The sequence below is a fragment of the Mytilus galloprovincialis genome, chromosome 3 (assembly GCF_965363235.1).
Source record: "Mytilus galloprovincialis chromosome 3, xbMytGall1.hap1.1, whole genome shotgun sequence".
Lineage (NCBI taxonomy): Eukaryota > Metazoa > Mollusca > Bivalvia > Mytilida > Mytilidae > Mytilus > Mytilus galloprovincialis.
Genome location: NC_134840.1, coordinates 89,518,736 through 89,546,239, shown reverse-complemented (window position 1 = coordinate 89,546,239; position 27,504 = coordinate 89,518,736). Strand labels below are relative to the sequence as shown.

The 27,504-nt window shown below is 32.1% G+C and overlaps 1 protein-coding gene across 2 annotated transcripts in view; it reads left to right on the top strand.

Annotated features, from left to right (window-relative positions):
- The first annotated feature begins 2,657 nt into the window (after positions 1–2,657).
- LOC143069314 (golgin subfamily A member 5-like) overlaps positions 2,658–27,504 on the top strand; it is a 60,465-nt gene continuing 35,618 nt past the window's right edge. The window contains exons 1-6 of one of the 2 annotated variants that reach the window (XM_076243881.1): positions 2,658–2,770; positions 23,529–24,075; positions 24,998–25,237; positions 25,428–25,647; positions 26,558–26,681; positions 27,188–27,284. In XM_076243881.1, coding sequence (XP_076099996.1) covers positions 23,544–24,075; positions 24,998–25,237; positions 25,428–25,647; positions 26,558–26,681; positions 27,188–27,284 — 1,213 coding nt within the window. In that variant the 5' untranslated portion in view covers positions 2,658–2,770; positions 23,529–23,543. Of the gene's footprint in view, positions 2,807–23,528; positions 24,076–24,997; positions 25,238–25,427; positions 25,648–26,557; positions 26,682–27,187; positions 27,285–27,504 lie in introns of both variants that reach the window. The other variant, XM_076243880.1, reaches the window with a different exon arrangement.

The following is a 27,504-nucleotide window of genomic DNA, read 5'->3' as shown; positions in this document are numbered from 1 at the left end:
CTCTTACGAAAATGACTTGTTTAATGGAACAAAACGTATTATTTGTAAACTTTCTCTTTACTCTTCACAATAGGCTTTTAAAAAAAAACCTTTCCAACTGTATATTCCGAAAATTTTGTGAAAATCGAATAAGTGGCAATTCTTACCTTTCATACCTTAACTTTCATTGATAAAACATAATATTGACTCGTCCAGTGTCCAGTTTGAAGGTCATTTTAGTTACCGGTCACATTCATGCACGTTCTAATTAATCAATAGTCATGTATGAAAAGCATAAACAAGTTTGAAGGTAAACTAATAACAACTTAATCCAATCAAATTGCCTACGATTCAATAACAATGACCAGTCCACATCATAAAAATGTATAGGGGTAAACTGGGTAGGGAGAAAATGTCAGATATATTAAGTTCACTATTTTGCAATAACGAGTAAAAATTTGTTAACCAATAGATTTGTTATAATTTCATAATCATGTCGTTATGTATTGGTATAGTTTTTGGATCTTTCATTAGCGTATTTAAGGCTGTAGAAAGTTTGGCCTTCAAAAGTCAACATAATCATTGACTTTATAAAGAAAATTCGCCTTTTTAAAACATTGAATGTTTCACAGATAATACGCGACAACAAAGCAAAATCATTTCTTAAAACACTGCAAAAAAATAATTCTGATTGATGCAGTGGTATTGTCATAAATTGTACTGGAGTGAACAGTGGTACATCAAACGTCGAATTCCCTCACACAATGTTATCACACACTATAGTCCAGTGATAATGAACGCCATACTAATTTCCAAATTGTACACAAGAAACTAAAATTAAAATAATACAAGACTAACAAAGGCCAGAGGCTCCTGACTTGGGACAGGCGCAAAAATGCGGCGGGGTTAAACATGTTTGTGAGATCTCAACCCTCCCCCTATACCTCTAACCAATGTAGTAAAGTAAACGCATAACAATACGCACATTAAAATTCAGTTCAAGAGAAATCCGAGTCTGATGTCAGAAGATGTAACCAAAGAAAATAAACAAAATGACAATAATACATAAATAACAACAGACTACTAGCAGTTAACTGACATGCCAGCTCCAGACTTCAACTAAACTGACTGAAAGATTATGATTTCATCATATGAACATCAGGCACAATCCTTCCCGTTAGGGGTTTAGTATCATACCATCATAACATATATGAGAAGAACATAAGTGTATGGATCTCTTTGAAATTGTACAACAAGGTTCCATACTACAAAGGAAAGGCTGGGATTGAGGGTTGGGGTAATTGCTCCAAGGTGGGTTCCAATTTTTTTAAGGAGCTAAAAACAATTTTTTTTCAAAAAGTTTCAAGAAGAAATATTTATTTGCACAATATTGCGCAAGAGATTTGTAAGATCTTGAGATTTATTTTTGTGTCAGAAACCTATACTATGTCCGGTGTTCGAAAAAAATATTTGGGTGATAGCGTCAAATTAGTGCAACTTGTAACTCCTATTATAAGTTATCTAAACATTTGAAGCAAAGAGACACCAGATAGATCTCATTATTCGAAACATTTTTGATCCTGACATACATTGTATTTTCTCTATTCATAGCAGCTATAATATAATGGTCCAAACTTGCAGATTACCCCCTAAGTTCTATGTTTAGTCATGTTGACGATTTCGGTTGACAGCCAGGGATTCGTGTCATGGAGTCATGGGCATTCGGATATATATTTTAAATTATATACCCAAATGATGATTGTGGCAAAGTATGGTTCAATTTGGTCCGGTAATGCCTGGGCCAAATTTAAAGTAAACAAACATATATACAGTATATTGAATGAAAAAATAGGTTTTTTGCTTTTGATAACAGCAGGGAACATTGTGCAATTCTAGTGTAGTATAGACAGTAACAGAAAGAAATTTATTTTAGAATTTGTCATTACCTAGGCAGATTTTTCATCTGGCAAATACAGTTTCAAAGGATAAATGACATTGTTTGCTGTTATCTTTCAATTGTGACCAATCTGAAATGATGTATTTTTCTTAAACTATAAAATAAAGCATTTTTTCGAGAAAAAAATCCTTTCTGTTACCAACTCTGTCCTGTTACTCAAGATTCTTTCATGTTACCGACATCTCTGACTATATTTTAGTTTATTTCTAAACCTTTTGTATTACAAATGCAAATCAATAATTGGCATTTACTTTACTATTGCAGGATAAACTAGTAAACCACAAATAGTGTCTGAAACTTATTCCTTATTCCCATTAGAAAATTTTTTTAAATTGATTCATTTTGGTAACAGGAAAGAACTGGAATTATTTTGTAACATTTTTGAAATTGCAATTGTTATACCACATTTAACAATTACGGTTTGAATTCACAGACAACAGTTCCTAGATCCATATTGTGTGTTCTTCGATTTGTGCTATTAACTTGAATACTGTGTCTAAAGACTTTTTTTGATTTTTTCTTATTGCCGAATTGCGAAAATTATACTTTTTCAGATATTGTCTCAAATAATGGAAGGCCGAGTTTGTTAAAGTCCGAGTTTATTATAGTCCATTTTTTGTGGTAGGCCGATTTTGTTTTAGTCCGAGTTAACCAGTAGCGCCTACCAAGACCCTATGTTCTGTAGTGTACTCCACGTCTCAATCATGATCTTTTTAGTGATTTAAAGAGGCTGTGAATTTATTTAACAAATAAGTTTAATTACAACCGTAACAAAACAATCTGTAGCAAAATATTGACAGATCATAATCTCATACATATAACCTGATTTTTGAGGTACGAGAAAAAATTTAAAGACCCAAGAAAGATCTGGTAATCTCACATGTTTTCTGTTAGCGGAGAATAAATGGGTACTATCTCCGTTTATGGTATTAAGGTTCATCATAACAAACGGACAAATATGGCTGTATTTACATGCCAAAAATTACTCTGAGTACAGACTTACCTGTGAAGTCGGAAAAGTTTTAATGCCTGGCATCCACTAGATATAATAAAGTTAAATGCATTTTGTGTTTCAGAAAGATGAAATCTCTTTTGGATTTTGATGGGCATTTTTTTCCTTCATGCAAAAGGTCTCAAAATTAACTAAGTTGTGGTACAACTATGAGATGCTCCCTCAGGTAGAAAACCGGTTTGTATTGTTTTGATTGTCCTTAATTGACATGGACAAGAGGCATCTTCACAACTACAGGCGAGTTAAAGAGTTCATCTGAGTCAGTGAGTGGACAGTATCAAAGTAATTCAGGTGTTTGTTTATTCTTACACCTTCTGCAGAAAGGAAAAAAAATGCCCAGCAAAAACCAAAAAAGATTTTATCTTTCTTTAACACAAAATGCATTTAACTTTTATATATCTAGTGGATGCTAGGCATTAAAACTTTCCAAACAGCACAGGTAAGTCTGTACACAGAGTAGTTTTTGAGGTGAAAATACGGCCATATTTGGCCATTTGTTATGATGAACCTTTTAAAGTGCTAGTCTTTGTAAGAAGCAGGCAATTTAGGTAAAAATCAAAACATGATCAGAAAAAACCCACCGAGTTAATCATGTTATTTAACCAAGGACGTATAAATATACGTCCTTGATTTAACTAACCATCATCCTGAGTTAAAAATTATTAGTCTCGTTTGTGTGTGTCTGGTAATATCAAATAACTCGGTTAGAAAATTGGTTAGAGTGATAGCAAATTACAGAGTTATCTCCCCTTATTCGATAATTTCTAGTGCATTTCAGCCAAATTGTATCTTCTATTACTAGAACAGAAAACGAAAATGAATGTTATTTTTGTGCATAACTACATATTATGAACTGAAATCAGTGTCAAATTGGGTGGGTTTTTTTGGTCATGTTTTCACCACTGCCTGATTCTTAGGCAGACTGGCACTTAAACCCCAAATTGGGTATCAATGTACAGACTAGAGTGATAAAAAATCGGATCTCCTGTAGTTGGTGATGTGCACAATACTGGTATAAAGATTTTGTACCAGTATTGTGGTTTTTTTTTTTAAAACAATACATATAGGTAACTAATCTTTTGATATGAGGCAGGCATTTAATACCTGTAAAAGGGGACGAATTCTGTGATTTTTTTTAAAATTCAAACATACAAATGTATTTTGATTTCAAAACGGAAATACCGTAACGCTTCCGATTTTGGTTCTGTTGTTAGGGATTTTACTTGTGACGTTTTTTTTAAGTTATGACGTCATGTTCAATGTTAACTAAGAAACACAATCATCAGGTATAAGGTTTATTCATATCAAGGACAAAGAATTATTAAAAATGAAATTTGTATTCTACCTGGATTATTGCGGCGATCATTAAGTTGATAACTTCTTTTGCCGCCTCGTAATTTACTTTATATTAAAATACTTATGATTTAACTAAGAGCTGTGCGCATAAATAGAACGAATATTTTAATTTTCCTGTACTGGTATACATGTTGTACGATGGTTTCCACAGTATTTTAAACATTTGTCACATTTAAATACTGCTGCATTCAGGGGTGTGGAAATGCTATGCCTGACTCGCCGGACTCGTACATTTGAACAACCGGACAAGTAATTATTTTTGTCTTGGTTGCCCGTGGACAAGTAAAAAAATATACAAGACAAGTTCAAATCCAACAAAAACATAAAATTAATTTCAAAACGTATAACGATGTTTAATTTATGTAAAAGAAACCAATGTTCAGCAATGTTCATGACGATAAATATTACATGATACCGGAAATAGATCGATTACCAAAAAATAAATAAAAATAAGTATGCGAACCCGAGTCATTGCATTGGCTTTGTCCATTGACCCGGGATCGTCGATTAGGTTTTGTCCATCATTTACCGAAAGTGTCAATTTTGTATTGAGATTCAGATTGATAAATACTTAATAAAAAGCTGGGCAAGCAAGACAGAAAGAGTCATGAGTCGAGTAGAAAACCTTAAATGCATAGGGAGGACACAGAGTATTTAAAAAAAAAAAAAACGGAAGCAAGAATCGTGGATATCAGATTGCCCCTGGCTGTCTATGGAAATTCGGAAAATAAATGAAGGTTTTGTCTTAATTATAGATGAAAGGTCAACATTATTTGTTGTCAAAGTGGTAAATACACAATGTAGAAGGGACGCTTTAATTGCCCATCAAGACAGTAATAAATAATCAAGAAAAAAACAAGTGTGTCAGTTGAGAGAAACACCACAAAATCAATAGTTTATCTATTATTTAGTTTACATTTCTTCAATCAAATTTAGTATATGAACCTACTGGCTACAATTTTTATTCAAAAACTGCTTCAAAATTGTCCTTTACAAATGTACATGTCATTTCATTGGTTGATTTGCTGTTAGGTTTCTGTCCCATTGATGTTAACCCATTTCCTACTTTCTTAATTTTTTACACATATATAAACAAATGGATTTCATTTGTTTGTGATGCACAACAGTATGAGTAAGAATCATATATTAACTAACAAGAAATACTTCAATATTTATTGGGATCATCAGGGCAAGTAAATATTTTTGGGACAAGCAAAATTTTTAGTTTTACTTGCCCAGGGACAAGTGCTCACAACAAATATTTCCACACCCCTGGCATTTATATTATGTCATCTAATGTCATGTACATGTAGGATTAAACTTCTTCCCATTTGAATGTTCATCATTAATACGATTTTTTAAAATATTGACAGGTTCATTGTATTCCTTGAGTTCCTATATTTTTCTAGACTACTCAAATTCTCATGACAACGGGACCAGAAGATACCTGCGTTCTGCTCAAATGCGGGAATTAAAAAAATTTACCGCAAAAAAGTTAACAATTTTGAGTTCATCAGTACAATGAAAATTTGGGGAAATATTCCTGATTTAAAAAAAATTAAAATTATTTATTTCTACTGTAATACATTGTAGGGGACTTCGTCCCCATATGAAGGTGTCACATATATACGATGTAACATGCATAATGAAATTAACAATAAGTTACATATGACATGACTAGTCCAAATAATTATGACATCTTGGAAGGCTATTTTAATTTTTTGCTTTGACGCCTTCGATGTAATGATGTAAGGCGTCAATGAAAAAAATATAATAGCCTTTCAAAGTGTCATAATTATTTGGACTAATGACATGATAATTTGATAAGGAATGATTGTTTGTTTAACTGATGATGTCAATGATGGTACCCTGCGATACTCATCAAAGAAAGTTAAATATTCTGTGCCAGTAAGCAGAGAAAACGTAACACATGGGATCGTTAGAAAGGCACATTTAATATTGATTGTGAGGTGGTTAACAATAAAAGGAAATAACCCATCAATAATCATACATGTATATGACACATGGAGTAAGGGATATAATTCAAATCAATACATGAAACAATCAATACAATACACTGGCACTGATGTTTTTTACCTTAAGGAACCCTACTGTCTCAGTATTTTAACAAACTCGTCTTTCTTCTATGTTTTCTTTCATCTCTCTCTTTCAAGAGTCGTAGTACATGTACATTGTATATTGCATCATACATGTAAGTGAAATCCTTTAATTAGATATTTAGGTATTTATCTTATTACATTACAGTCAGGAGTCTACTTCGTCAAAATTATCTCCCCATTACGCCAGTTCATTTTCACAATCATAGAAATGGAAGCCATTGTAGGGATGACGTGCTACCAATATTGCTCTTGGAAACTGACAAATTTATCCACATTGCAACATTACGATCCTTATATGTCAGTTGTATTTTAAAAGACAAATGTATCAACTAGCTAATGAGCATCAGTTAATAATAATCTTGTCTGCATTGATTGAACTTAAAACTATTGTCTGATCGGTTGTCAGGTGGAATTTTTGAAAATTCATAAACATTTAAAAAAATTCTAATTAGATATTTCGTGGAAGGGCAGACTAGATTTTTTTTGTGTATGAAGACTATAAACCCTAGTAATCACACACAAAAAATTAGAATTTTTCGAAGATATGCATTTTCATCATCCAACTTGAAAGACTGTCGTCAAGTACTTTCAGTTAAAAAATAGCTATTCGAACACACCTTCTCTGTTTTTGTGACTCATTAGATAGGTATTTCACTTGACCCATATATTTCATCTTTTAGTACTGTGATTTTTTTGTGTTATAAAGTCAACCTGTAGCTTTAATATATAAAAATGATAGAATCTGAAGCAAGACGATGTATGAAATATTCTTACTTTGTACGATATCAAGACAAAATACTCAACTCAAACACGCCCTAACATAAAAAGGTGTACTCGATTTTCTCTTTTCGATACAATTGTTACCCATTTTTTGGAATTTTTTCTTCAGTCACATAATGGAAGGGCAGACACGAAAATTACTGAACTAATAGATTGATATGTTTTCCTTCCGTGGTAATTTTTTCATAAAAATCAGAGGTTATGCATTTTCTTCATCCAACTTGAAAGATACCCATGTCGTCGACTTGATATCTAATTGTTCTGCTTAACTATGTACTAGATAAATTGAAAACTTATGCAAATGGTGTTTTTAGAATAAAACACCTCGTAATTGAGAAGAAAATTGCAATTTTGTTTGTTTCTATCAACTTTTAAAAATTTTGTCACTATAGTAAACAATACAGTAAACATTTATCGCCTTCTCTAACAAAGAGCTTCGATTCTTTTGTTCTATTTCAACCTGGTTTCCGACTGATTACATGTACAGTGTGTAGATAAAAGTTGTTGACATTTTATAGATCAGTTACAAATCTATATTAGTTTGTGACAAAGGAAAATAAATAACATTTGGAACTATAAATTATATTTGATTATAATTTGAAAATAGATCCTTGGACTTGAAAAATTCACTCATACATGTATAATCAGTTTTTATACGACCACATTGGCGGATCCAGGGGGGGGTTCTGGGGGTTGGAACCCCCCTTTTTTTGGACGATCAAGGCATTTGAATGGGAGCATATACATGTAGTTGGAACCCCCCCCCCCCATTACTCTGGGGTGAGAACCCCCCTTTTTAAAATGGCTGGATCCGCCCCTGGACCACAAAAATTAATTTTTTTTGGTCGTATATTGGTATCACGTCGTCGTCATCGTCATTCATTAGACCACATTCATTTTGTGTCAGAAACCTATGCTGTGATTTTATAATTGTGTCTTATTAAAAAGGACATAAAAAAAAAGTATAGAGAATTAATAAATAAAAGAATTAAAAGATGATTAAGAAAAATAAAAAAAATAAAAAACAAAAAAACAAAAAAAAACAAAATAAAAAAAATAAAAAACAAAAAAAAAAAAAAAACAAAAAAACAAAAAAAAAAAACAAACAAAAAAACAAATATAAAAAAAAAACAAAAATTTAGTTTGATGTCTGCTAATTTTGTATAGTTGCTCATCCACCAAATTTTCCTGTAAAGCCTCTTGGTAAATGCACCAAGCTTGATTAAACTTGTCAAAACATTTATTTTTAATTGATATCTTCTTCTCCAAAATATAATGATGCTTTATTTTTTCAATCAATGCTGTTAAACTTAATTCTCCTTTAAAATATCGTGTATTATATATATATATTGTTTAATCCAGAGAAAGATATTGTTTTGAGGATCACCTTTGTACATTCGTGATAAATTTCCAAACAAAAAAATATCTTGTGTAAATGGTATACTAATACCATTCTGGAGAAACCACATTTCAGTTTGCTCAATAAATTGTTGTACATAATAACAGTCCCACAGTATATGTTCAATTGATTCAAGTTCAGTCTTACAAAAAGTACAATATGGGTTTTGCACTATCCCAATTTTATTTAAAAACGTATTTGTTGCCAGAATTTTTTGATTAATTCTATTGTAGCTTAGTATTTTTTGTAATAGCAAATGGTAATTGAAAAATCTTTTTTCCAGTTTTGATTTTCTAAAAGTAAAATTGCTTCCCATCTTTTTACTCCTGTAGGAACAGTGTTGTTTTTGTTTACCACCAAATACATATCTTTAGATCCCTTTTTGCTTTTATAACTGATGGTATGAAAGGAGATACTAATTTATAATCTCCCCTATTAATTTTTTTGGAAGTCTTAGTTAGCACAGAAATTATGCTATTATATTTCATGATGTCTATATCCATCTGAAAACACTCCTGAAATTGATCAAAATTTAGAAAGGTACCATTCTCCCCAACAATATCATTTACATGTAAAATACCCTTACTATGCCAGTCTTTGAAAAACACTGGTTTTTTGTCAATTTGGAATAGGTTATTCATCCAAATTGGACTGGAAAGAAAATATTCCCAGTCGTGCAAATTCATTTCTTTTTCAATTACCATTTGCCAAGCACCCAGTACATCTTTCCAAAATTTATTCTTAATACTTTGTTGTAGTTGCTTTACATAGCTATTACCACAAGTAAAGAATCTATCTTTATCAACATATGACAAAAATATATTTCGCCATTTACAATCGTTTTTATACGACCGCAAAAATTTTAATTTTTTGGTCGTATATTGCTATCACGTTGGCGTCGTCGTCGTCCGAATACTTTTAGTTTTCGCACTCTAACTTAAGTAAAAGTGAATAGAAATCAATGAAATTTTAACACAAGGTTTATGACCACAAAAGGAAGGTTGGGATTGATTTTTGGAGTTGAGGTCACACCAGCTTATGAATTAGGGGCCAAAAAGGGGCCCAAATAAGCATTATTTTTGGTTTTTGCACCATAACTTTAGTATAAGTAAATAGAAATCTATGAAATTTTAACACAAGGTTTATGACCACAAAAGGAAGGTTGGGATTGATTTTTGGAGTTGAGGTCACACCAGCTTATGAATTAGGGGCCAAAAAGGGGCCCAAATAAGCATTATTTTTGCTTTTTGCACCATAACTTTAGTATAAGTAAATAGAAATCTATGAAATTTTGACACAAGGTTTATGACCACAAAAGGAAGGTAGGGATTGATTTTGGGAGTTTTGGTTCCAACAGTTTAGGAATTAAGGGCCAAAAAAGGGCCCAAATAAGCATTATTCTTGGTTTTCGCACAATAACTTTAGTATAAGTAAATAGAAATCAATGAAATTTTAACACAAGGTTTATGACCACAAAAGGAAGGTTGGGATTGATTTTTGGAGTTGAGGTCACACCAGCTTATGAATTAGGGGCCAAAAAGGGGCCCAAATAAGCATTATTTTTGGTTTTTGCACCATAACTTTAGTATAAGTAAATAGAAATCTATGAAATTTTAACACAAGGTTTATGACCACAAAAGGAAGGTTGGGATTGATTTTTGGAGTTGAGGTCACACCAGCTCATGAATTAGGGGCCAAAAAGGGGCCCAAATAAGCATTATTTTTGGTTTTTGCACCATAACTTTAGTATAAGTAAATAGAAATCTATGAAATTTAAACACAAGGTTTATGACCATAAAAGGAAGGTTGGGTTTGATTTTGGGAGTTTTGGTCCTAACAGTTTAGGAATAAGGGGCCCAAAGGGTCCAAAATTGAACTTTGTGTGATTTCATCAAAAATTGAATAATTGGGGTTCTTTGATATGCCGAATTTAACTATGTATGTAGATTCTTAATTTTTGGTTGGTCTACATTAAGGTCCAAAGGGTCCAAAATTAAACTTAGTTTGATTTTAACAAAAATTGAATCCTTGGGGTTCTTTGATATGCTGAATTTAAAAATGTACTTAGATTTTTAATTATTGGCCTAGTTTTCAAGTTGGTCCAAATGGGGGTCCAAAATTAAACTTTGTTTGATTTGATCAAAAATTGAATAAATGGGTTCTTTGATATGCCAAATCTAACTGTGTATGTAGATTCTTAATTTTTGGTCCAGTTTTCAAATTGGTCTACATTAAGGTCCAAAGGGTCCAAAATTAAACTAAGTTTGATTTTAACAAAAATTAAATTCTTGGGCTTATTTGATATGCTTTATCTAAATATGTACTTTGATTTTTGATTATGGGCCCAGTTTTCAAGTTGGTCCAAATCAGGATTCCATATCAAGTATTGTGCAATAGCAAGAAATTTTCAATTGCACAGTATTGCACAATAGCAAGAAATATCTAATTGCACAATATTGTGCAATAGCAATTAATTTTCAATTGGAGTTATATTCTTTGTATATAATAGTAGTTGATAATATATGTTGGAAATTTGCCAGGCATGACTATGATGTCATTTTCTATTTTTATTTGCCAATAACTTTATGTAAATAACTTCATTGGAAATTTCCCAATATAAAATGTTGCTGATGAAGCTTTTTTATACGCCCGGGACGGGACGTATTATGGTATACCGTTGTCCGTCCGTCCGTCTGTCCGTCCGTCTGTCCGTCTGTCCGTCTGTCCGTCTGTCCGTCTGTCCGTCCGTCTGTCGTCCACACTTCGGACAATAACTCAAAAACACCTACACCAATTTCCATGAAACTTAAGTGAATTGTTTATATCTATTGACGTAAGCTCCCTTTCGTTTTTTTTTAATTTCAGATTTTAAGTTTTGGATTTATGGGGCTTTATTCATAAAAAAGGGGGGATTTTCAACACTTCGGACAATAACTCAAAAAGGCTTTCACCAATGTCCATGAAACTTTGGTGAATTGTTTATATCTATTGATGTAAGCTCCCTTTTGTTTTTTTTTAATTTCAGATTTTAAGTTTTGGATTTATGGGGCTTTATTCATAAAAAAGGGGGGATTTTCAACACTTCGGACAATAACTCAAAAAGGCTTTCACCAATGTCCATGAAACTTTGGTGAATTGTTTATATCTATTGATGTAAGCTCCCTTTCGTTTTTTTTTAATTTCAGATTTTAAGTTTTGGATTTATGGGGCTTTATTCATAAAAAAAAAGGGGGATTTTTAACACTTAGGACAATAACTCAAAAAGGCTTTCACCAATGTCCATGAAACTTTGGTGAATTGTTTATATCTATTGATGTAAGCTCCCTTTCCATTTTTATAAATTTCAGATTTTTCCGTGTTATGAATTTTTATGCTTAAAAAAGGGGGGATTTTTCCAATTTTGGGACAATAACTAACACTTTCACAAAATTTTATGTATGGATGAAAAATTAAAGACAACAAACTTAGTTAAATTTGAGGTAGCCTTAATAGTGCCAATTTTTTTGTGCATTTTTATTTATTATTTGGGGGGGGGGGGGGGGTATTTGACAGGGCTCACACTATTTCTAGTTGATCATATAAATTCATTTAAAGCATAAAAGACAAGTTAAAAGAGCAACGGGCGTATCATGCGCTAAAGCGCAGCCCTTTATTTCCTTATCTTATCTAAAATGTTTTTAGATAATGTATGTTGGACATTTGCCAAACATGACTATGATGTCATTTTCTATTTTTATTTGCCAATAACTTTATGTAAATAACTTCATTGGAAATTTGCCAATATAAAATGTTGCTGATGAAGTTTTTTTTTATTGTTTTATACAATAAACAATGTATATTCACTTTTACTACCAACCAATCTTTACCATTCAGTGATAACAAGCACTTTATTTTACATTTTAATATTTTATGATGTATTTAAAAGAGTAGTTATTGTTGCAAACTCCATTAGAAATTTGAATTGATAACAGTTTTGGAAAAAGGAAAACGGGGATGTGAAAAAAAGGGGGGGGGGGGTTAAATTTTTCTCATTTCAGATTTCATAAATAAAAAGAAAATTTCTTCAAACATTTTTTTGAGAGGATTAATATTCAACAGCATAGTGAATTGCTCAAAGGCAAAAAAAAACTTTCAAGTTCATTAGACCACATTCGTTCTGTGTCAGAAACCTATGCTGTGTCATGATCAACTATTTAATTTTAGATTTAAAAAGTTTGAAGAAATCTTTAATTGATTTGTAAAATCTTGACATTTGTTTTGTGTAAAAAAAAACCATGTAATGTCAAAAATTTGATCACAATCCAAATTCAGAGCTGTATCACGCTTGAATGTTTTGTCCATACTTGCCCCAACTGTTCAGGGTTCGACCTCTGCGGTCGTATAAAGCTGCGCCCTGCGGAGCACCTGGTTACAAATTCTTCTTATCCAAGTACATTTCAAAGCATTTATAAAAGCATGTAAATTAATCATTTTTAAGCCTCCATCAGAATAATCTTTTTGTATTACATCTTTTTTTACTCTATGAACTGGTGAGTTCCAGATAAACTTATCATAAGTTCATTTATATGTTTAACAATATCTTCACTTGGATTAGGTAGTGACAATATTAAATGATTTAAAATTGGCAACATAAGTGTCTTTACAACAGTAATTCGACCAATAACAGTAATGTTACGTCTAGACCATTGTTTGACTAGTCTTTTTTTATTTTTACAATATTTTCATCATAATTGATTTTAACTATTTTTTCTAAATCAACATCAAAATAATTAACACCCAATAATTTAAAGGATGTGCTTCCCCAAGTAAGATTTTGATTTGTACAAAGTGTCTCTGTACTGTACTTTTTACTTCCAATCCAAATTACATGAGTTTTGGAAAAATTTATATTCAAACCAGAAATTTTCGCAAACCAATCTAGTTCCAATAATGCCTCATTTAAAGATTCTTCACTTCCATCTAAAAGTAGTGATGTATCGTCAGCAAACTGCGAGAGTTTGTGTTCAACATGAAGAACTTTGATTCCATTTATATTTTTGTTATTTCTTATTTTTAACGCTAAAATTTCTGCACAAAGAATGAAAAGATAAGGCGATAATGGATCACCTTGCCTACAACCCTGTTCAACAGTGAAAAAGTCTGAAAGATTTCCTCCCTGAATGACTGCTGAATTAATGTTTTGATAGAGCACTTTCACCCAATTTATAATAGAATCGCCAAAATTAAAAAATTTCAATACATTTAAAAGAAATTCCCATGAAATGGAATCAAAGGCTTTTTCAAAATCTATCAACAATAAAAGGCCTGGTATATCATTATATTCAGTATATTCCATGATATCATAGATCAATCTTAGATTTTCCCCAATATATCTTCCACTCATAAAACCTGTCTGATCAGTATCAATAAGTTTAGTCAAAACTGTTCTAAATCTTCTTGCTATAACCCCAGAGCCAATTTTATATACAGTATTAAGCAAAGATATAGGGCACCAGTTTTTTAAAAAATGTCTAGGTTTGTTACCCTTTGGAAGACATGTAATGATCCCCTGCTTTTGAGTAACAGAAAGTTCCCCTTTATCATAACCTGCATTCAAGGATCTTACAACAAAAATTTTTAAGTCAGGCCAGAAAAATTTAAAAAATTCACTTGAAAAACCATCTGATCCAGGCGTTTTATTGCTTTTCATTCTTTTTAAAGGTTCACCAGCTTCATTAACTGATATTTCACCTTCTAGTTTATCTTGTTCATCTAAAGATAACTTTCTAACATTTACATTTTGTAGACTATTTTCAATATCTTTAGGTTTACAACATTCAACATCTCTGTTTTTGTACAAATTTTCATGAAATATTTTAACCTGTTTAAGTATTTCTTTTTGGTTAGTTACAATATCACCATTTTCTTTTTCAACCTTTGGAATAATCTTGCTGGTAAAATTCTTAGATTCAAGTCCACAAAAATAACTTGTGGGTTTTTCTCCCTCTTCTATCCACTGTATTCTGGATCAAACTATTTTACCATGCATTTTTTCCTTTCTTAATTTTTCTAGTTCATTTTTTTTGTCATCCAATTGTATAGAACCTGAATTTACATTTTCTTCTAAAATATAAATGTCATCTTTAAATGTTTTTTCCCTTTTCTCTCTTTCCTTCTTTTTGAAGCTAGAGAATGAGATAGTTTTGCCCCTCACTTCCATTAATAGAGTTTCCAAAAAAAGCTGACTATTAATTGTAAAATGAAGATCAACTGTTTAATCGCAATCCATTCTGTGTCCGAAACCTATGCTGTGTCAACTATTTAATCACAATCCAAATTCAGAGCTGTATCCAGCTTGAATGTTGTGTCCATACTTGCCCAAACGGTTCAGGGTTTTAACCTCTGCGGTCGTATAAAGCTGCACCCTGTGGAGCATCTAGTTCACACGGTTTTAAGTCATGCTTAAATATTTTCTTTTTGTTTCCACCATGACAAATTATAGAACAATTTAGTGTTTTGTTCCCGTATACATGGTATAATGTAATTTTTATACGACCGCAAAATTTAAAAAAAATGATCTTATATTGGTATCTCAATGTCGTTGTCGTCGTTGTCAGCGTTGTCCGAAGACAGATGGTATCCTGATAATAACTTAAGTATAAGTAAATAGAAATCAATAAAATTTTAACACAATGTTTATAACCACAAAGGAAGGTTGGGATTGATTTTTATTTAGATTTTGGCTTATATCTCTGAAATTAAAGCATTTAGAGCAAATCTGACATGGGGTAAAATTGTTGATCAGGTCAAGATTTATCTGCCCTGCAATTTTCAGATGAATCGGACAACCTATTGTTAGGTTGCTGCCCCTGAATAAGTAATTTAAAGGAAATTTAGCTGTTTTTGGTGGAAGATTTCAAGTCTTCTGAAGACCTATGATGCTGATTTTAAAATCAATGAATCTCCGAAAATTTTTAAGATTTTTTACTCACAAAATTCTTTTGACATTTTTTGACCATTTGATACTTGTTAGTTCTTGGTGAAAGTTTCATTTGGAGTTTTGTTCCCAACCTGTAAACAATTGGTAAAAGGTCCATCTTTGTGCATTATTCAAAATTGGAAATTTCAACAAGCATCATATATTCATAACAAGAAAATAAACCCTGGTCTGCTAGCTACATGTTCATCTTTTCTACTGATTAAATAACTAGAATCATGCAAACAGACTTAAGAAAAAGGCATGTAAGCTCATCCTACAAATATGACACTTTTTCTAGACAATCCAGATCGTGCAAAATACTTCACTAAAAATTGTAACCTTAAAATTGTTGTTGCGCACTAAAAACTGCAATGGGAACTTTAAAAAATTGGCAGGTATGTAACAAGTCTTACTATTTTTATGCCCCATTTATGGGCATTATGTTTTCTGGTCTGTCAGTCCATCCTGCTTCAGGTTAAAGTTAATGGTCGAGGTAGTTTTTGATGAAGTTGAAATCCAATCAACTTGAAACTTAGTACACATGTGTTCCTTATGATATGATCTTTCTAATTTTACTGCCAAATTAAAGATTTTACCTAATTTTCACGGTCCTCTGAACATAGAGACTGAGAATGATTGTATGAATGGGAAAATCCATGTACTTATGACACATTCTTGTTTGAAGAAATAAAATACATCATAACGATAATAGAACAAAGCAGGCTGGGTTAATGGGGCTGCTTTTATAGTAATTCAAGTTACATTTTATTCACCTTCTTCCACCTCAAAGTTATCAGCTCTGATTTGTTAATATAGATAGAGATAAACTATAAACAACAATAGTGTTCAGCAAAGACAGATCTACAGATAAGTCAAACATGACCAAAATGGCTAGTTCAGCCAAAATAGGAATAAGACTGTAGAATAATGTCTCATCTTTCCAAACCCCTTTTCTTTTAAATAATAAAGCTGTCAGATGTGACAAAACATGTTATTTATGAACCACACTATTTATAGACTCTCCAATTTGTCAATATCCGGTTCTATTTTTAATGGAAGTGGACTTTCGTTTTGTCGACCTAGATACTGCAACACAGCCTTTCAATGAAAAGAAATAAAATCTGTAGCACTGCAGACTCCTAAGAGTGTCTAAAACGATGATAAAAGACTCTGATTCAATCGTAATGAAAGGTTGACTGTCAAACGGCAGCGATAAATAATAATTAGGCACTGGCTACGGTTACATGGAAATGTAACAATAATAAAAATATTATTGTTACATTGGAGACTAATTGCCGGAATGCAAAGTTGGGTGAGGAACCGATTAATTACAAATGTAACAATAATTACTGAGGCTACGGTTACATTACGTTATTGTTACATGAAAAACAGCAATGTACGCTAGATTGATTAAACTTAAATCTTCTATAGTTGTATTGCTTCATTCTTTCATATATGTACTAAACAATACTTGTAATTTAATACTGATAAATAATAAAATATTATTATTCAACAAATGGTGTACAACTGGAATAGTTTTACTACGTATTAATGGTTTTGACGTTCTTAAAGATACTACTCAAGATTAGGAGTGTGACTGTCAAAGGCGAAAAATATAGTTCTATGGTTTCACTTTTTTAAAGTATATAACTGCACACCTACTCTTATTACTGTCATTATACTTTGGACCAATTTTGTTTATGGTGAAAAAAATAAAACTTGGGATGCGTTTTTAACGAACCTGAAACAATATCAAGACATACATTTCATACAGCTTTATAACTTGACGCAAATTGATAATCAAAAGCAAAGTTTGCTAACTGTAACTTAAATACTAAGAAATTATGTATGTACACGTATCCGTGGAGGACATAATTTCGTTCATCAAAAATGTGTCGGACTTTAAAAACAACTTACTGGATTTGTAGAAATTGTCATTGTAAATAAAAAATAACAGTAAATAAATTGTATGTTATAAATGTATGTAATAAATGTCCTCAACTTTTATTATTTAGTACATATTACTAGTCCCATCGTACATTGCTTTTTTTCATGTAACAATAACGCAATGTAACCGTAGCCTCAATAATTATTGTTACATTCGTAATTAAACAGGTCCTTACCCAACCATGCATTCCGGGATTTAGTCTCCAATGTAACAATAATATTTTTATTATTGTTACATTTCCATGTAACCGTAGCCAGTGACTAATAATTAACAGTTGTGCACCTGATGACGACAATCAAAGTCTCGATTTCAAGTTGTTTTACAAATATGCTTCTCACCACTCCAAAATTTACGTTCATACATTACTTTTGTACAAGTTAAACGACTTTCATGACCGCAGGTTAAGTTTTCTAAATGTTTCAACTCGAAATGAAACTCCTGACCACGATTGTTTATGATTCCGCCATTTTGTTTTTCACGAGTTTTTTTCTTCTCAACAATCTTTGAAAAAACATATTTTGACAGCGTTTTTACGTCCGATACTAAAATATAGAATACATTTGATGTTTATCATAACATCTATGGAGCAACTGCACCAAGAAACATGCCTAAATGTTATTTTTACTGTTTGCACTGTGACCGTCTAAAAATAGAAATCTATGTATCCTTAAGGATAATATGCCCTCAGCTCCGTGGTGCCAAAAGGATAATTTCGGCTTGCGCTCGAGGGTGCCAAAAGGATAATTTCGGTACGAAAGGGTTAAGGAGTTATTGCCTTTTATATTCAATTTTTTGTAATTTTTTTGTAAATTTTTGTAATGTTTTACAAAAATCTTCTCCCCTGAAACTACTGGGCTAAATTTAACCAAACTTGGTCACATTCATCATTGGGGTATCTAGTTTAAATAAAATATAACGTGTCCAGTGACCTGGCCAATTGCAACCAACCAAGATGGCCACCATGGATAAAAATAGAACATAGGGCTTAAATGTAGAATTTGGCTTCTATCTCTGATACCAAAGCATTTAGAGCAAAGCTAACGAGGATAAAATTGCTCGATAGGTCACAATCTTTCTGCTCTGACGTTTTTAGACCAATCAGACAACCTGTTGTTGGGTTGCTACCCCTGAAAATTTTGCAGCTTTTGGTTATATCTTCAATATTATTATAGATAGAGATAAACTGTATAAAACAGCAATAATATATAGCAAAGTAAGACATACAAACATGTCAACATGACCAAAATGGTCAATTGACCCTTCAAGGAGTTATTGCCCTTTATAGTCAATATTTAACAATTTTCATAAATCTTGTACAATTTTGGAACAACAGGAAGAATGTACATGTACAGTAAAGCAAGATCTACAAACACATCACCATCATCAAAACACAATTTTTTCATGAATCAATTCTTTGTTTGATATGCACATCAGGGATGGGGTCGATTACTTTAAAATGTAATCGATTAAATTACAATTACTTTGCTAATAAAATGTAATCGATTACATTACAATTACACCCTTTTTCATATGTAATCGATTACTTTAGATTACTTTTCTTTAAAGTAATCATGAATACTTTAGATTACTTATGATTACATTGTATATTGCAATACAAAGTTATTTTTATAACTTTTTATCCTCACAAAAAAGCTAACTTTGGTGATTTCTTTAAAAAAAATAATTTACTCAAAAATTATTTAAAAAAAAGAATTAATAGACAAGTACAGTGTAACATGTGTAATTTGATAAAAATAGCTATAGACAAGTGTACATGTCTTTCTCTATGTAAAAGAAATAACTTTATTTTTTTCTACAAATGTTTAACCAACTGCCTAATTAACAAATTAACAAAAAAGCTGAACAAATAGGGAAAAATTAATTAAGTATAGTTTTATTGTCTGTTGGGACATAATTGACACATTCATTAATGTTTTTACAGGTGTTAATCACTACTTCCTTTTTTTTTACAAACAATAGGTGAGCTTGGGTATTAAAATTTTATTGTCTTAATAACAATATCAATAAAGTTAGAAATGGTTGATTGTCATTATTTGTTTGAAAATTTTTAATACTTGTCAGATCTAATTAATAATTAATAGAATTATTGTCTGGTGGAAACACAAAACAGCTTTGTAACTTAGGAAAGTATATAGATTTCTCAACAGTTATTGTAATAAAAGATATTTTGTATTGATGAAACTTCTGACGTCATCTATTGTTTACTATGCATATTGTTTGTAATATTATGCCATACTAGAACACACCCGCGAAATCGCGGGCATATAAAGCTTGTGAACTGTTGCAGGATGATTTTTTGTAAAAGATATTATGTATGGAGAATTACATAGAAGGTATACCTCCCTTTTCAAAGTCAGATATTTGTTTCCTTTCTGTTAAATTCAATTATATTCGTGTTTCTGGCCTACGACCACAATTATTCTACTCCTTTGCTACAATGCTTCTTTTGGTAAAAGTCAAATCAAATTAAAAATTTGCACCGTTTCAAACATGAAATAAATGTAACTGCTTATATATAGACCATTATTAGTCTAAAAAATATGCTTCTATGACAATTCATCAGTGCTTTTTTTTTATGAGAGCCTTATTAACATGCCAATTGTAGGATTTGAATCATGTATAAATGACTAATACCGACTAAGGCTAATTTGAGGGGTTGTCGATCGGAGGGGTCCTGATCCCGAAATCCCGGGCTTAAAACTATGAAACTGAGATGCAGAATTTAAAGAAATTCATATCCTGAAATAAAAAAATATATTCCCGGATCCCGTAAGGATCAATCTCCAAATCCCGAGCTTAAAAACACCCGATCCCGACGCCCCGAAAAAGGTCCTGCCTCCCTCTAATCTCTAACTTACTTTCATTTTTGCCAAATCACTATTTTCCCTTTTAACAATAAATTTTTATGCCCCAATTATGGGCATTATGTTTTCTAGTCTGTGCATCCGTGCGTTCGTTTGTTTAGATCGTCCGTCTGTCCCACTTCAGGTAAACGTTTTTGGTCGAGGTAGTTTTAGATGAAGTTGAGCATGTTTTACTTATTTTAATGTATAAAACATGATAATATAGGCTATGCCTGTGTCGTTATTTACGTTACGATAAGTGAATGACAATAAAACATGATAATATGGGCTATGCCTGTGTCGTTCTTTACCTGACGATAAGTGAATGACAAAAATGATTGTGTTTATTTTCACATGGCCTGGGTAGTTCCTTACACTTGGGACAACATATAACGATTCAGGCAATGTGAAAATGGCTTGCATGAATCTTAAATAAAACATGATAATATAGACTATGCCTGTGTGGTTATTTACGTGACAAATAAAACATGATAATTTAGGCTATGCCTGTGTCGTTTTTTACGTGACGATAAGTGAATGACAAAAATGATTGTGTTTATTTTCACACAGCCTGGGTCGTTGCTTACACTTGGGACAATGAATAACAAAAATGATTGTGTTTATTTTCACACAGCCTGGGTCGTTGCTTACACTTGGGATAACATTCTTATATAACGATTCAGGCACGATAATATAGGGTATGTAATGTAAATTTACCAAACTTCTGGAAATATAAACGGAAGAGGAAGTTGTCTATGAATAAAAGCCGGAGTGATGACGGACACATATCCGGACTTCTTTTGGTGTCATACCACCAATTAAAAGTCCCTATCTGTTCAACCAAATTTTGCAATTTTCACAGCTTTCTAAATATTTTACCTTAAGTTTAACTTCATAGAAACTAGGTATATCCTGAATTGTACAGGTGTCACCTTTCTGCATGCCAATTTTCAACATACATCCAAAATCATATAAGAAAGAAGAGAGCTCCCGAAAGGAGGTACCACTAAAAATAACCCCTGGTTTTCTGGAAATCTTAAATTAGTATACCATGGAGCGCATTAATCCTCAATTTAAAATGCAAACTCCTAGACAGGTAAAATTTGGCTCAAAATGGTCTTAATGTATTTCTCTTTCAACAAAAGTTTCATTTCTGCAAATTTGTTGGTTAGTTTAGGTGAACAATGACATCAAATGCACTATTTTTTTGTCCGAGTAGGCCTACTTTCACATACGTTCTAAATTTGAGGGAGTAATTGGTGGTATGACACCTTTTTTTCTGTTTTCTCCCAAAATAACCGAAACTGAATAATCATAAGAATGGATGACAAATGCGACTATGCATGGTACCTATAGGACATATAGTCACAATGATCAATTTATTGTGGAAGGAGGAGAAGCGACACCCAAAATGAGGTCTTCTCGTTTAATAGTATAGATGTTTACACTGTACATGTACTTGTTTATACTGATGATTGTCAATAAATGAAATCTGGTTTTAACTTCCATTTTGAATTAAGTGGGCTCATATATTTACGTCGACAATCAAAGTCAAATTGGAACTAAATGTTTTCTGCATTTTAATTTCAATGTGGTTATGTTAAAGTATTGGGTAAACTTATATGAAATTGGAGTTAATATTAGAATTTTCAATCAAGGAAAAAAAAATGCTTTCAAGGCATATTCTTGTATCATAAGAGCTCAATCTCACAATGAAATATTGGAAAGGCAATTTCCTTTAGTAAACTGTTAACAAAATAAAACACTTGGTTATATAAATTTTTATATAGATGATACAATTTATCACATGAAACAAGGTCCCATCATTGTGAATACTAGTTTCATGATTTTTCATTCAAGCTTTACATTTTCTTATTTTCATCTTGTCTATCAAAAACTATTTTCATATATATACAAGATTTGTAATCAGCAAGTAATCATATGAATGTAATCTTAAAGTAATCTAAAAGTAATCATGATTACACCTGTTTTTTGCAATGTAATCGATTACATTGTGATTATTTGTAATCAGAAATGACAGATTTCTGATTACATATGATTACACTGCAAAATGTAATCGATTACAGCTGATTACGATTACCCCATGTCTGATGCACATAGACCAAGGTGAGCGACACAGGCTCTTTAGAATCTCTAGTTTAATACTATATGCTATAGGTCGACTGTATTTTGTGTAGGGATATACGAACTCTATGATGTATTTGTACATGTCAGTCTCACAGGTTTTATTTCACCTTGACCTCATTTTCACTGATCATTGCTCAGTGTTTATTTTTGTGTTTTGGTCTGTTTTTCTTAAAATACAAGCAATAGGTCAACTATATTTGTTGTATGGAAGCTTAAGGATTGTAAGCTGTATATGTCTGTCTGACAGGTATCATCTGACCTTGACCTCATTTTGGTTGTTCAATGGTCAATGTTAAGCTTTCATGGTTAAGTTTGTTTCTTAGATAGGACATTCTGGTACTACGTCATAAAAGAGCAAAGTAAAGAAGTAAAATCAAAATTTCAATCAGTATAACTTTGGGATGCAATGAACTATTTTATGTTTTCTATTCATGACAAAATCTCCAGAAAACAGTTAACTTTCCCCCTATATTGCATGGATTATATATTTGATTTTACTTTTTTTGGTCGTTCCTATATTACTTGACTGAGTAAGAGGATGTCAAACAGCAGAGAAATAACCTGTTAAAAATTAAACAATCCAGAGTCAAATGTTGGAAATAAGGTTGGTAATAAAGTCTATAACGATTGGAGTCAAGAGCACCATCAGGAATGGGGTTCAAACTCACAACCTGAGTGTTGACTGGCTAGTGATTACAGAATTATCTACTCAGACCACTCAGCAACTGAGACCTCCCCCCCCCTTGGAAATTGAAATTCATGGTTTACATTTATACAATGTTATTAATGTATCCACAAATTTTGCAAAAAATTGGTATCTCATGAATAATGAATCCGCAGTAGGTACATGGTTTCTACATGAAGAAAAGCTCTGAAAAAAGCAAACCTGACCAGCAATACAAGATGAATTTTTGAGAGGGGAACGATTCTGACTCTTGTATATGTTGCTTTATGTGTGATAACATCTTATATATCAAACTTATTGACAATTTTCTTTTTTCACACAGGTATGAATTATAGTGATGTCCTGGTTATCAGGAATTACAGGTAAGGCAGAGCAGCTACTAAATAAATTGGACCAATCTGCTGCTGATGCTTTAACTACCGCAGAGACTCAATCTCAGGAGTGTTCATCAAAATATAACGCCCTGAACAGTGTCACTTTGGATTCTTCATCCTTTGTTAACAAACCTTTGAAACAAAGCACCATATCAAAAAAAACTCTGACAGTGTCAGATATTGAATCCACCTCAAATAAAAAAGTTACTACAGCTTCAATACAGACTGGTACCAAAACCCAATTAAGTACCTCTACACCACAATCTTGGACCAAGAAAAAAGTAGATAATGATGAAGCATTGTTCGACTTTCTGAACAGCAGTGAACCATTAGATACTTCTAAGAAGAAAGTAACACCAACTAGTAGTGCTCGACATTCCAGACATTCTAGTACTTCTTCTGTTTTATCAAATAAGGGTGGAAAAATAACAGAGAACCCTCCATCGTCTAACAGTGGATCGTCTATTGTTCATGTGGATTCCATCCATGGCTCAGGTATATTTTTCAACTAAAAAATGTACATGTAGTCTTTTGTTTTTTGAATTATATTTGATTGAAAACAATTCTCTGATTTTTTCCCTAATACTGTTGATTCATTATAGTTACTTGGATACCAATTATCGTGAATTTCGTGGGTACAGGTGAACCACAAATTCAAATGTTCAACAATTAACATATTTTCAATAGGCTAAGTGAACAGAGATTGGTAAAACCATGAAATCAAATTTCCACGAAAAAGCAAGTTTTCAGCATTCCACAAAAATGGATATCCACGAAAATAAAGGAATCATTAGTATTACTCATATCATGCAATACAAATGTACAAATCAAGGAAGAATCCTCTTCCAGAAGAGTAAAATTGATTACATATAACAAAACTTTTTCCTGGAACACTGCATGAGCTTGGATTTTAGAAAGACACGTATCTATATATGTCATTCTATTCATAGTAAATAAGAGACCTTGGTGGTAGTCAAACTTCTGTTTCTCTAGCCTGTCAACACTGAGGTTGTGAGTTCAAATCCATCACATGCAGATGCATTTGACTGCAATATGAATTGACTAAGATTGCCAGTATTCCTACCTACATGTATGGTTGTAACGAAATGGCACACAAGTGCTGAAAGTGGCACTAAACTCCAATCAATTAATCTTAGAAAATAGTTGTATAACAGATTTTTTTTTTATAGAAGTTCAAAAGCACTCAAGAGTTATTTGCTAAGTTATCTTTAAAATATCCAGTATTTCTTCAGCTCAAATGGTTCTAGAGCTTTTTATAAATAATAGTATCTTCTTTAACCAGTTCACATGACCAAGTTTCTTGTTGACTAATTAACCTTCATCAATAATTCTTGTTTTGACATTTGCATATGATTCACTTCGAGTAGACATTTATTTAACTGTTTTGTTATTTTAGGAAGTGAAAGAGGAAGCCCTTCAGAAACAGATGTAAATGTAGATGTTGCTACTTTAGCTGAAGCTATGTTGGATCAAAGTCCAAGCAACAGTGTTCATAGCAGCCAAGACCATGAGTCAAATGGAGAAACACAAACTTTGTCATCCCTAGAGCTTGAGAACAAACTTCTAAAGAATGAAGTACAGTCACTAAATCAGGAAATGTCGTCAGTAGTTAACCGTGCTAAAGAAGCTGAAATGGGTAACTGATATGGTTCATGTTAAATATCTATAGTTAAATGCAAAACAAAATTGAAATAAAATGCAAAACATTAGAATTTATGTTTTATAGATACAGTGTAAAAAGATAGTATGTTTAAAGTACTCATTGATTGATAAGTATCAAAGAAATACAGATTGTTGTTTAAGAAACTTTTACTCTTCTACATCAGAGTTACTAAGACTAAAGAAAAAGATGGATGAATATAACCGATCCTCTTCAAAACATGATCATGTATTGAGAGAGTTACAGACTAGAGAATCAGATCTAATGGAAGTGTTAAATGCTAAAGATTCTCAGCTAGCTGTCTTGAGAATAAGGTTAGAGGAAGCAGATAAAAACCTGCAAAGTAGCAAAAAAGAAATGGATAGACTTCAAGGTGAAAAATCAAGGTAGTTATACCAGTTGTAGGATTAAATTGTATTGTCTTCAAACTTCAACTTACAACTGTGCCTTAATTGTTGTACCTTTAATCATAATTTTTTTAATTTTTTTATATATATATATCAGTTTAATCTGGTCGTCCAAAGGCACGTTTGGTGACAGGCAAGACATCACTGTCAACAGTTTATTTAAAAAAAAAAGATTTTAACAAAATATATTGTGCCTGATATTCATATGATGAATACATTATCTTTCTACCAGTTTAATTGAAGTCTGGAGCTGGCATGTTAGTAACTGCTAGTAGTCTACTGTTATTTTTGTGTTACTGTCATTTTGTTTATTTTCTTTTGTTACCTCTTTCAACATCGAACTCAGACTTCTCTTGAACTGAATTTTACTGTGGGTATTGTTATGCTTTTACTTTTCTACATTGGCTAGAGGTATAGGGGAGGGTTGAGATCACAAAAAACATGTTTAACCCCACTGCATTTTTGTGGATGTCCCAAGTCAGGAGCCTCTGGCATTTGTTAGTCTTGTATGATTTTTAATTTAAGTTTCTCATGTATAATTTTGAGTAAAGAATGACGTCCATTATCCCTGAACAAGTATAGATATTTGTTTAGGGGCCAGCTGAAGGACGCCTCAGGTTCCAGGAGTTTCTCACTGCATTAAAGACCTATTGGTGACTTTCTGCTGTTGTCTGTTCTATGGTTGGGTTGTTGTCTCTTTGACACATTCCCCATTTCCATTCTCAATTTGTATAAGTTGACACATCCTAAATTAATTGAGGGTGTCAAAATTGACGAAGATTGACGACCCATAAACAATTCACTGGTATGCAAAAGTTAGTTTTGCAATAAAAATTATGAATTTGATTTTCTAGCAATTTCAGTTTGTTTATCAGATTTTCTTTTATAGAATACTTCAAGATCATACAGATTCAAGTGGTATGCACAGTCAGGCTTTAGATTCTCTGAAACAGAAACTTGCTGAAGTAGAAGATTCACTGAAAGCAGAGCAACAGTCATACAAGCAAGCACAGGTTAAACTTCAATAATTTGCATCAAGTTCTGTTAAAAAATGTGAATCAAGGATAGAAAATTCCTAATTTCTGTCAATTTTAATATGAAAATATGGCAGGTTTTGGACATGTTCACCACCCTTATGTCAGAAAATGAATTACCAGTTACTAAATCCTGATTGTATTGCTTATAGAAATTTGATTACTAGATTACTCCAACCTTTTTCTGCAATAATATTATTTATCGCTATTTTGTGCATTTTTCCTTTGATCTTTTTTTGCAATAATTTTTCATATCATGCTACTTGCATGAGATGGAAAATTATCGCCAGAAACTATGGAGGCACGTGGCATCTCTAATGAAACTGACATGAAATTGACAACGTCGTCATAGGTAAAATAGCGAGAAAATCAATCTCGTTGAGATGACTGACGATAATCTATAAATACGATGGGACCAAATGAAATATTTTTCAGGCAGATGGTATATAAAGAACTGTTCACATATATAATGTAATTTTTTTCAGCAAGAATCAGTTGGTAGACAAGGTTTATTAGAAAAAGAACAAAAAACATTTACGGATGCTTTAACATTGGCAGAGAAGAAGGCTTCTGATGATAGAAGTAAGTTGTTAGTATCAATATGTCTTTCAAAAGTATGATAAAACAAACCTTTCAATTAAAAAACCAAACTGTTTATAAACTGAAAACCTGTCTAAAACACACTTCTTTTAATCAGGCTGTTCACTGAATTTTCTGAAATAAGTTCAGCTTAGTTTGCTGAATTCATGTATTACCTAACCCTTAACCCAATATTCCCATTTATCACATATTTGTTATGAAT